This window comes from Chionomys nivalis, chromosome 11, assembly GCF_950005125.1.
Source record: "Chionomys nivalis chromosome 11, mChiNiv1.1, whole genome shotgun sequence".
Taxonomy (NCBI): domain Eukaryota; kingdom Metazoa; phylum Chordata; class Mammalia; order Rodentia; family Cricetidae; genus Chionomys; species Chionomys nivalis.
Genome location: NC_080096.1, coordinates 10,642,293 through 10,654,361, shown reverse-complemented (window position 1 = coordinate 10,654,361; position 12,069 = coordinate 10,642,293). Strand labels below are relative to the sequence as shown.

The following is a 12,069-nucleotide window of genomic DNA, read 5'->3' as shown; positions in this document are numbered from 1 at the left end:
CTAGGGTCTTCTGAGATGATGGCTACATATGGGTAACTTCTGCCTGCCAGGTCTTTAAAAAAAATCTGAGGCCTGGAGAGGGACACCGACTTGCCCATTATCACAGAGTCCAAGATCAAACTGGGCTAGGGGTGATGGGCAAATGGACCAGGGAGGGTCCAGCTTCCTCGGCGGCCAGAGGCAGGGTGTGGGCAGACACCTGCTGGCTCCTCTGCAGTAGATTCACGGCTCCCCCAACCCTCCCACTAAAGTTGCTTGGTGTTTAGTGTTTGAAGGTTGGTGCCCATGTGGCACCATATCTCTGGGCCAAGGCTACAGGACTACCTGATGTTCAGAGCAAATGCTGACGGCTCACACAGGAGGGTTAGGTCACAGTGGACGGCAAGCTTAGAACCTGGGTTTAACTCAGGTCTCACACCCCCGCCTCTCATCTGTGGCTGAACTCTTCTAGCAACAGTGGGGACTTCCTCCATTGCAGGCTTCTGAGGCTGGCTGCAGGTGGCAGACACATGCGCCAGCTGGCTAGCTCTGCTCAGCAGGACCCCTCATGGCTCTTAGCAGAGTTCTGTCTGGAGTAACCCGGGGTCCTGCTTGCTTCCCTGTGGTGACGATGTCAGGCTGTGCAGGATGTCACACAGGCAGGCTGTCGCCTCCTCAGCCTCTAACCTAGAACTAGCCTTCACTGAGTCCATGCTGGAGAGCATGTTACTGCTGGTTTACCCATGTACCCCAAACTTCTAACTGTTGTTTCTGTCACGTATTATGTCATGGGACACTTATACAGAAGGCTGGTGTGTGACATAGCCACTGGTTCTGACCGACGGTTTACAGCCCAGCCTCCTAATCCTTCAGCAGCTAGAAGAGCCCTCAAATAGATTTCTGAGGAACCCTGGAGCTTCCCTGGAAGACAATTTGCAAACTTCCCAGTTTTGACTCACTGTCTTTGGATGGAGAAACCGATAACATAGAGGTGACATGCTCAGGGCTTGGTCTTATCCTCCTGGTGAAACTTGGGAGTTTTCCAAGGCTTTCTTTCTATTGGCTGGCCCTGGTGGGGACCTTAGGGTCAGGGGTTCACTTGAAAACCCATAGCAGGGGGCTGGAGAGATGGCTCAGCGGTTAAGAGCATTGCCCGCTCTTCCAAAGGTCCTGAGTTCAATTCCCAGCAACCACATGGTGGCTCACAACCATCTGTAATGAGGTCTGGTGCCCTCTTCTGGCCTGCAGGCATACACACAGACAGAACATTGTATACATAATAAATAAATAAATATTAAAAAAAGAAAAAGAAAACTCATAGCAACGCCAAGAGTGGACTCTTGGAAGCCGGACAAGGTTTTGCCTCTTCCTAACTGTGATTCGAGGCAAGAATGTCACCTCTGTGTCTCGGTTAGTCCATCTGTATTTCTCTTGGAGAGTTCCCCGGGTGGAGGGGGGGAGTGGAAAGAACTAATAGTGAACAAGAGAGAGAGAGAGAGAGAGAGAGAGAGAGAGAGAGAGAGAGAGAGAGAGAGAGAGAGCTGGTAGACCAGGCTAGCCCTGGCTACTGGCATGTCTCTTTCCAGAAGCCACATCCTTGGCAACCCTGAGTCCCTGTTTCTAGGATACAGCCTTGGGTAGGGCTGCTCCACGTGGTGGCCACAAGCAGTCTGGATGCTGGAGAGGCAGGATGCTGCTGGGGCTGGTGACTTCCATGGCCAAGGCCTAAGCCTCCCTATGGTAGAACAGAGGAGCTGGGTGGATGCTTCTTCAGCATAACCCTGGAGGTGAACTTGCACTTGGGGTTGGCAGCTGGAGGAATTCGGGTTCTCACAACCCCACACCCTGCCTCCACCCCAGGACTCAACTTTCGGCTAGGTGTTTCAGATGTCACGGTTCTAGGGCACAGGTACCCTGGCCCTTGCCCATGCTGAGCCCCTTTCTTACTTCCCACTGAACTTAAACCCACGTTACAGGTTGAGGGGGCACGAATCATGGCCTTTAAATACCTTGACTTTTACCTCTAAACTTGTGAAAAGGTGGTGGTTACATCCACTTTACAGACAAGCTTCCTGAGGCCCATGGGCTAAACACTTGAAGTCAGGAGTAAAGACATAGATGTGGCCTGGGGCCTACTGGGTCCTGCAAGAGTCCTCACTTCCCAAAGATACATCATTCATCTGAGCTGGGGCACGGCATACAATTTGACTTCCTAGTCCTGGGGTCCTTAAGTGCTGCTTCCTAGCGACATCAGCCTACCTCCAGTGACATCAGTCGACCTCCAGGGGATGCATTTAGAAAGCAACTATGAGAACAGAGGTTGACCTGATGTCCCCGCCCCCACCCCACCATGTGTGTTGTATTAGACAGGATCTAGTGCAGCCCAGGTTTGCCTCAACTCTTCTGTAGCCTCAACTCTTCTGTAGCCTCAACTCTTCTGTAGCCAAGGATGGCCCTGATCTTTTGTTCCTCTTGCCTCCATCTGCCAGGCACTACTATGGAACCCAGGCTAGGCAGGCACTCTATTTCTAGACACCCGAGAAACATCCCAGAGCCCTGGTCCTGCTTGTTAGACACTCATTCTCCGGGGACCTTGTTCTCTCAGACGCTGTGTACACAGGCTAACACATCTGGGCCTCAGGACACATGCAAGGATGGCTGAGGAGGCCATCACCACACCCTAGCTGCCATCACAGAGGCAGAAACTTCCTGTAGCACATGCTGTGCCTTTGACATCCAAAGAATGCCTACCATACAAATACTGTTTTCTTCACTTTTCTTCTTTTTTTTTTCCTCCAGTTTTTTTGAGGCTGTTTTTCTGTGTAACCCTGGCTGTTAACATGAACGGGGGCCTGCTTGTTGTTGGGGTTTTTTGTCCCACCCGGTACCCCACAACTGTTTAGCCCCAAAGAAAATCACACATAGGTCTCCATAAATTATAAGCTGATTGGCCCATTAGCTCTAGCCTCTCACTGGCTAACTCTGACATCTTGATTAACCCATTTTTCTGATCTATGTTAGCCATGTGGCTCAGTACCTTTTTCAGTGGGGCAGATCACATCCTGCTGCTTCAGTGATCTGGGCAGGAGTGGGAGTAATCAACTTCCTCCTTCCCAGAATTCTCCTGTTCTCATTGCATCATTTCTACTTCCTGTCTGGTTTTCCCGCCTATACTTTCTGCCTGGCCAATCAGTGTTTATTTAAAACATGATTGACAGATTACAGACAATTCTCCTGCACCACCTGGAACTTACTCTGTAGATCAGACTGGCCGCAAACTCAGAGAGCTGTCTGCTTCTGCCTCCTGAGTGCAGGGATTAAAGGTACACACCACCATCCAGCCACTGGGGTTACTTTTAATGCTCATAAGGAACTAGTTCATATTGCCATCTTCTTTAGTCATCCCTGACTACGTTTTTATCCACTGGAAAACAGGACAGAGGGACCTCACCTAGTGGGGGGTCCAGGTTGAAAAAACTTAAGAGTCATGTGCCATAATGGGGGGCTTTGTGAAGTCTCTTTTGTTAAAATATAAGTTGGGGTGTTCAAAAACCATATTGTTTGAAAGGCAGGCCTGATGGAGCATGCTTGTAAGACCAGCTACGAGAGAGTGTGAGGCAGGAAGAGCTCAAGTTTAAGACCAATCTAGGTAACTGAGTCCCTGTCTACAAATAAAGTACAGAGTCCTGGGCAATGAAATTTGGTGGCACAGTACACACCTAACACACATGAGCATCTAGCTTCAGTCTCCCACACTACGCCGCCCCCCCATCCCCCTCGCCGGGGCTCCCAGGGCCAACAGCAGTAGGGCAGTGCCACCCAGTGTCGGGCTGCAGCAGCTTGCTGGGTCACCTGTTAGTGTTGGGGTGCCACATGCCTCCCCCAGCTGGAGTAGAGCTGGTTCTCGGGTCCAGCGCTCAGTATGGGAACACTGTACTCTAACAACAACGTAGTGCCACGCTTGATCAGAGGCCACTGGATGTGTTGGGGATTAGGGTAGGGTCTCCAAGCCAGGTCCTCCTGAGCAGGAAGGCACCCCAAACTGCAGGTCCTTCCCAGCCCCAGATGCTGGGGTACAGTCAGACTCCCCAGGCTCGACGGACTGCAGGCCCTTCCCAGTCCCAGACTCCCCAGGCTCGAAGCCAGGGTTCTATCCTCAGTACCGCACAAACCAGGCATGACAGTGCACACCTACAACCCCCCCCCCCCATGGATGTTACCTAACCTCAGATCCCTCGTCGGTGACACAGGCTGTGGGGTTAACGGAGTTAATCCATGGCAAGCACACGACATGGAGGCTGGCCCGTGACAAACGCTGATGAAGGTTAGATATTATTGTTGTTACTATTACTGGTTACACTGGTAGCATGAGTGGGAGAGCATGCAGAAAGGCTACTGAGTAGCCCTGAAGGTTGAGTGCCGCACGAACTAGGGGGATCAGTAGCCCAGACAATGGTACCTTCCTAGGGACAGCATAGAGTCTGCCCAGCAGGAACACTGGCTTTCTGTGCTCTGGGAGACTCTGCTCCAATTTTGAGCCAACGGGTGCCCCTTGGGAGGGATTCTTTTTAATTAAGGAGGGCCCGTGACGGGTGCTGTAGCTCAGCGGTGGGGTGTTTCCCTAGCATGACCCCACCCATAAGAAACACACAGAGGAGAGACTACTGCTGTGGTTCCGCTCTTGAGTGGTGGACTTTGACCAAAACACTCATTTCTGAGCTTAAATTTTCCCCATTTATTTTTTTTAAACCAGTATCGAGAAGCCAGGCTAGTTCTGTAAAGCAAGAGGTCTGAGCTACTCTTGGATGGGTATGAGGGACTCTGGTTGGTTAGTAATATCTGCATAGGGTCAGGCACAGACTACCATGTCACAAGCAGGACCATATCTGCCTTGCTTAGATTAGCTCTGTGGTGGTTTCTCATTCCTGGCTGTCGCTTAGAACCACCAGGAATAAAAGTCTTTGCTTCCAGGGATGTGGCTGGCCACTGAGAACTCAGGTGGCCAAAGTTCCTCATGGTCCCTAGCTTTCCTGACCTTCTGATGTCACTGACATGGGGTCCTGCATTTTGGCTCCCCGGAGCATGGCTTGATTTTGGAGCTCCACATTCTCCGCCAGCAGAGCTGGAAGGGGCATTCAAGTACAACCTCTGATCAGTCCCGCTTCTGAGCACAAAACAGAAACTGAGGGCGTTGCTTACAATCAGGATGTAGATCAAAACCCTGGCTTTGCGAAGCTGAGAACAAAAAAAATAAAAATAAAAAATAAATAAAAAATAAAAAAAAAAAGCCCGGTCTACTCTGCCTTGAACCCTGCTGTCTCTTTCAAGTCACTCTGGTTACCCAAGGTGAAACTTGGGACGAAGAGGTCTGCTGAGGCCCAAGGAAAGGCAGCACACCACAAAACCACGGCCGCAGCTCTGACCTCCAGACGGAGAGTGAGGGGAGGGGAGGCGATGAAAGCTGGGGGGGCCTCTGAGCTCCAGGGGATGGGGGCTCCTGGGCCTGGAGGTGCTGCATTAGGATGTGGGCAGCCCCGGATGCCGATTGCACCTCCAAATGAGGAGAGGCGACACACGCAAGATGTTCTGGGAGTCCACCTGGCTTGGCCCCTTCAGGGGACTTGGCACCCAGCCAGCTTTCCTCGGTCCCTCCTGTCACCCAGCCTAGGAATTTCCTGGAGTGGAGGTCATGCAAGCTGGGCCTCCTGATGGGTCACGGCTGGCTCCCCTTGGAGCAACGTAGAAGCAATCAAATCACATAGAATTCCATCATATTTTAAAATAAGCTTTATTTAGATTTTTTTTTAATATTTTATATTTTGCATCCATGCCTTCGAGAAACCTCTCCCACGGGAAAAGGTCATTCTCATCTATAGTTACCCATAACTCATTCGCTATTTGACGTGGTTCTCTCAAATAAATCATTCTTAGTAACTCTTAGGATGATCTCCTAATTTCCAAAAAACTGAAATGAAAAGGAACGACTCAGTCATTACCAGGAGAGGTTGCAATCTTGTTTTCCTTTAAGTCAAAGGGAGGGTGTGGACCATTAAAAAAATAATAAAATAAAATAAAACACAAAAATTCAATGGGAGGAAGAGGAAAAGTGTTTCCTAAGACCCCCCCCCCCCCGATGCCAGCTCTGGCCTCCCTCCCTCACCATCAGGCTGTGCTAATCAGCTGAGCTGAAAGGGACACAGGGAAGCTCGTAGGTGCCCCTGCTTGCTCTCTCTCTCAGCCTCTGGGCTGGGTTGGGAGGGAAGAGGGGACCTGGTGGGGGTTTTTTTGGCTTGTTTTAGAGACTTTGGGCACAAGATCCTATACATTCCAGATGCTCCATCCAGCATTTTAAAAAAAAACAATCTCTTTTTAAGAGCTGAGAATGCTATTGTTAGTGGGAGTGCCACAGTGGCCATGGGGGGCGTGGACTGAGCTGTTAGTGGTTAAGGATCAGTAGAAAGGGGATCCTGGGACAAAAGAATGGGGAAACTGAGTTTTAGGGGTGGAGAAGAACTGGCTGAAAACCCTGGATTCTCCATGCCCTGTTGAAGCCCTGTTGGGGTCAATGCTGCTTCCCAAATAGGCACAGGCATCCACCATCCCTCATGGGATGAGCCTGCTTAGGCTGCTGATAGAACTGGACGATGGGGCTTTGGGCATTCCAAGAGAGTCCATGTGTGGCTGAAGAAGCCGATTGGAAAAAAGAGGACAGAGGGTTCACTTGCCAGATATTCTCCCCAACAGCCCTTCCCAGAAGGTGGGCATCTTCTCTGATGACATCTGCCTGGCCCATGTGTGGAACAAACTAGGGATGGAGAGGTGTGTGTGCGCGAGTGCATGCATGTGCGTGTGCGTGTGTATGCGTGTGTGTATGTGTGCCACCGGAGGCCTCTTACCCAGCTGACTCAGGTGCAGATGTCTGGCCAGACCCTACGGATGTGGCCCAGGCTGACCTCCCTGGACTCAATCAACATGGCTCCAAAGACAGGCCAAAGAGAAGAGGAACATGATCGTCAGTGCTTTGCTCACTGAAACCACGTTCTGTATGTCTGATAAATAAATATATAGAGAGAATATATATAGAGGAAGGCCAGAGCAGAAGGTGGGAGTCCTCTCATGCAGGGACAGCAGCCGGGAGAGACAGAAAGGAGAAAAGAGAATAAGCAAGCTGGCCATCTGAGGTCCCCAGTTCTAGCCACCCTAATTCTACCTCGCACAGTGTCTGCAGCGGCATGAACACAGAATAGACAAGTCAGCAGAAAACGCCCGCCTCCCGCCCACCCCATGGAAAAATATACATTCCGATATTCACGTAATAATTTAGATAGAATACGTTTTCTGCATTTGTGCAAATAAATTAAATGCAACAGTTTTCTTTCTCTCTTTTTGTTCCATAAAGAAAGAAACAGCAACACAATTTAAAAACAGGCAGGCCATTAAAAAGAGCCTGTTTGACCCCTATAAACACTGGAGCCCAGCCAAGACGTCTCTGCAGAGTGACCTTACCCTGACAACAATGGCGGGGTGCTTTTGTGGTTAAAGTGACTTGGGCACACCCCGAGAACAGGGTCTGGTCCCACACGTTCACACTGAGGGGTCGGGAGGAGGGGGCCATGGAAGACAGACCATCTCCTAGGCGACATGGGCTGCGGTAGCGGCTGGACGAGGGACTTTACAAGGACAAAGAGCACACCACTCTTGTTATTTACAAATACACAGCAGTCCTTCAAGTGTTCAAGTTTCATAAAAAGGAGGAGGGAAGAGAAAGGGGGGAAATTATAAACGAAAATACGACGGATTAAACAAACAAACAACCCCCCCAACATTGAAAAACAAAACAAACAAGAAAAACAAACACAACTATATCGCTCGGAGACAACAGAGTTGACAAGAGTCACACACGGTTTGTGGTATGTACATCAGTTACAGAGGTGGCGACGCGGAGGGGGGCGGAGTCACTTTTGTGTTTCTGCTTGTTCTAGGTGCTCGGCTACACACACCCATGTGGGTGAGTGCACCCATGCACACGCACCCCACGCAGGCCCCGCACCCCCATGCACACACACTCGCACGCTCCATGGCTCATCCACACACAGACATGCCCACGGACAATGGGCGAAGGGCGGTGGGTTATCACCAGTCCGCGTCTTCCTCTATGTAATAATCAGGGGCGGTACCATCAAAGAGGCCCGGGTCGAGGGACTTCCGTTGCTTCCCTCTGGCGAAGACTCGAGAGATGGAGCCGAATCCCATCTTCTCTTTCTTCTTTTTCCGTTTTTGGTCTTCAAGATCCTCTAGTGACTGAGGCAGAGGGGAGAGGAACAGAGGTAAACCTGGGCTCGCAGGAAGGAGAGTGGTGGGTGGAAGGGCAGGGAGGAGGCTTTCCAAAGTCACAGTCCAGGTCACAGTGAGGGATGGAGGGCACGGATAAGAAGCTGGGCTCTGGGGCCAGCATCCTAGGGGTCGATCTCTTGTTCTCTGAGAAAACCCAGGCTATTTTCAAAGCCTCTTACTGACAGTACCAGAACCACTCCAGATTGTCCTGAGTGCATCGTGGAGGTAAAGCAAAGACACTCAGGATGGATCCTGGTTTGTCTGCCACATAGTGGCCAGGAGTTGCTCCAGCTGCTTGGGTTACCACTATCACTTAAGTTCACTTCGCAGACATAAGGGCTTGCAGGAACATACCCATGAACTTGACCACTGCCTGTGGTCACTCTAATGCAGGGTGGACAGACTGTGTTCAGAACTGACGCTTTAACACATGCTTAGTGCAGAACAGGGCCCGTCTAGGAGCTCTGACGGTGATCTTATAACTGGGGTTTGGGGCAGCACGTGCAGAGAGCTTCACAATGGCCAAATGTCCTATGCAATGATTACGTGTGGTTGGTATCACCTACAGAAAGGGCAGGGCAAAACCTAGACTCAAGGCTCACAGGACACTTTAGAATGTCCTGGAATGCAGCCCCTGCCCCCAGTCTATACTGGAACCTCCACTGGGTGGGGCCTAGGAATTTGCATTCAAGATGCATGAAGTCTTCTCTAGGGGAACCCTGTGCAGACGGATGGTGCAGAGTCGGAAAATGGGCAGAAAATGGGAAACATCTTAACAGGAGAGATGCTGCCCTGTGTGCCCTTCTCACACGGATGACAAAAAAGCCAGGGGCGCCAGGTGCCCACTGCCTGTTGTTCAGGTGTCAGAACACATGTGACTCAAGGCGGGGTTCAATTCCTCTCTATCTCGGGAGTTCAAAACTGGCATCGGGGTGACTGGAGGTTCAGAGCAACCAGGCTGGAAGAGTGTTGCGAAATATTCCTTTACACTGTGCAAAGACACGTCATTGTGACTGGTTAATAAAGAGCCAAATGCCAGTTAGGCTGGAGGAGGTTGGCCGGACTCCTGGGGACACAGAGGACTCAGAGAGAAAGAAAGGTGGAGTCACCAGCTAGACGTGGAGGAAGCAGCATGGGCGTGGTACAGAGTAAGGGTAACTGAGCCACACAAAAGAATGCAGATCTAAAAAAAAAATGGGCTAATTTAAGTTATAAGAACTAGTTAGGAACAAGCTAGGCTGAGGCTGAGCTTTCATAATTAACAATAAATCTCCATGTCATTATTTCTGAGCTGGTGGCCCAAAGGAAAACCCGTCTACAGAAGCGGGTCAGGCTGGGGTGGAGAGAGGATGCGGGCAGCCAGGGAAGCCATACCCACCTGTACAATAGGACTGTGCAGGCTCTTCTGAACCGGGCCGGGACTGTCGCCCTGTAGCCAAAAGAGAAGAAGATGAAGCAGCAGACTCATGACACACGAGAGCACCGGTGGCCCGTGAAGATGGGGGTGGGAGGGGGTCTTCCCTGGAAGGAAGCCACCACCTCCTCCAGGGCTGCCCTGCCTCTACAGTGGTCCACGTGTTCAAATGGGAGGTTGGTTCCACTTTTTTTTTTTTTTTTTTTTTTTTAAAATAAAGACATCAGTTTTAGTGGAAAAAGCATCCTAAGGGGGAGGGGGTTGAGATCAGTGACAGACGCTCGCCTAGCAAGCCCTGAAGTTCCCTGGGGGGGGGGGGGGGGGGTAATAACAGCAAATTAAACAATTGACTCAGGAGATCACATGGTCACTAAAATACCATGAAACCAACACAGCAACTCATGCAGTCTGTGGCTGTGGGTTTAGGCATAAGCTGGGGTCCGTCTGCAATCTCTTACAGGGCTAATAACAAGCAGAGTTGGGACTCAGATTTGGGGTGTCTCATTTCTCCTGGCTCTGTGTTTTTTATAGGCAGGGTTCCACAGCAAGTACACACTGGGTCCTGGCTGCCTGGAAACCTGCTTACACAGGTCTGGACTCTTCTCAAATTCTTTCTTGGGTACATCAGGGAGCCTGTGGGTAGGTAGATTTCTATGGGTTGCCAACTATGTCCCAGTAGGGGGGACATTTCCATGGGTTGCCAAATGTGTTCCAAATGAGTAGGGAAGGGACCCTTAATATAGCCCATGAAGGTGCAAAAGTTTTTACTACATCTGTGAATCACGCCTGCTCTACCAAGGAGCAGAAAACACATTGAGATTACAAAAGGCATTACTGGGGAGACTCCTGGTGGTTGTTTCTGGAATTGCAAGCATAGAATTGCCCATGAAGAAACAGATGTAGACCAGTATTTCAATGTACAATTTCCCCATACTGAGGCTTCACTTTTGCCTAATTTGTGGTCAGAATGTGAGGTCATCTTTAATCCAGTCTTGTTGATCTGTGTTGATCTTGTTGGTACCAGGTGAGATCCTTGAGGATAGAGGACAGAGGGCTACCTGGAATCATTTTCTGGCTTTTTAGCTTACCTATTGTGTGCACCTGTTCAGATGTGGAATAAAGGGAGTTTGGAGAGAAAGGACTCGTGGCAGTTCAGTCTGTGGTATGGACTTAAGGTTTTCAAACAAAACCCATTCTGTAGGGAGTTGAGACAGTTCCTCTGGGAAGTACCATCCTCTCTCTCTCTCTCTCTCTCTCTCTCTCTCTCTCTCTCTCTCTAAAGCTATGTTGCCTCAGGCAGCAGTAAGTGCTGAGGCTAACAAGAGGTCGGCCTGTGTCAAATGCCATCTGGGAGCTGGGAGTCCTCCTGTGGGTAGATCTGTCAGCAGCATGTCTATCCCCGAGGTCACCAGAAGGTCAGCATGGCCCTTAGGAAGATGGTCCTGTTTGGGGGTGAGCACACCTGTCAGAGGGTGTCTGCCTAGGACTGAGACTCTCCACCTGCATGGTTCGGGCAGGGCCATGTCCACTATGGTCCTTTCAATTGACAAATGGATGAGAGAGACCTTGAAGTGGTTCCCCTTGCTGTCTTTGGGCCAGTAATTGCACCCAGGCAGGTTGTGATGTCTCTTTCAAGTTTAGTCTTGGCGATTTTGTGTACGTGTGTATGCACGCGAGTGTACGTGTGAGTGTGTGCGCAGTCCAGAGGCTAACCTCAGGTCATCCCTCAGGAGCCATGCCGTTCGCTGTATTCTGAGACAGGACCTTTCACTGGCCTGAGCTTGCTGATAAAACAAGGCTGGCTGGCCAGGGAGGCCTGCGGATCTTCCTGTCTCGACCTCCTCAGTGCTGGGATCACAAGCACACAGCCCTGAGCCTGGCCTTTTTATGTGGATTATGTGGACACTCATCTCTTCATGTTTGCACAGCAAATGCTTCAACACCCGAGCCATCTCTCCAGCTCTTAGGATCATAGCTACTTTAATAATAAGCACTTTTCATGCTTACTGCGGATGGGGTCCCCTCTCACCTGTACCCAGGAAAGTCGCTGTTATTCATAACCGTGTGTACTTGCTTATTATGGGTTCTCATAGCATGTCCCTCTCCTGAGTGTCCTGAACAAATGCTCACACAGGTAGCAAGTTCTGCTGGTTAATAAAGCAATGCTACCTTGAGTTGCTAAAAATGCCTCCCCAGGCTGGGGAGATGGTTCAGGAGTTAAGAGCACTTGCTATGCCCGCAGATGACCTGAGTTTGGTTCCTGGCACCCACATGGTGGCCCACAACCCCCTGTAACTCCAGGTCCAGGGGAATCTGATGCCCTCTTCTGGCCTCCACACACA

At 50.5% G+C, this 12,069-nt stretch overlaps 1 protein-coding gene across 5 annotated transcripts in view; it reads right to left on the bottom strand.

The window, feature by feature from the left end:
• The window catches only part of Kazn (kazrin, periplakin interacting protein), a 911,421-nt gene that overhangs the window by 28,549 nt on the left and 870,803 nt on the right, over window positions 1-12,069 (bottom strand). For 3 of the 5 annotated variants that reach the window (XR_009057976.1, XM_057784037.1, XM_057784038.1), the window contains 2 exons: window positions 9,692-9,742; window positions 8,157-8,280 (listed from right to left, as the gene is read on the bottom strand). Coding sequence is in view for 4 of the 5 variants with exons in the window: in XM_057784037.1 (XP_057640020.1) it covers window positions 8,157-8,280; window positions 9,692-9,742 (175 nt within the window). In the remaining variant the exon portion in view is untranslated. Of the gene's footprint in view, window positions 1-5,924; window positions 8,281-9,691; window positions 9,743-12,069 lie in introns of those variants that run through there. The other 2 variants (XM_057784040.1, XM_057784039.1) reach the window with 2 other exon arrangements.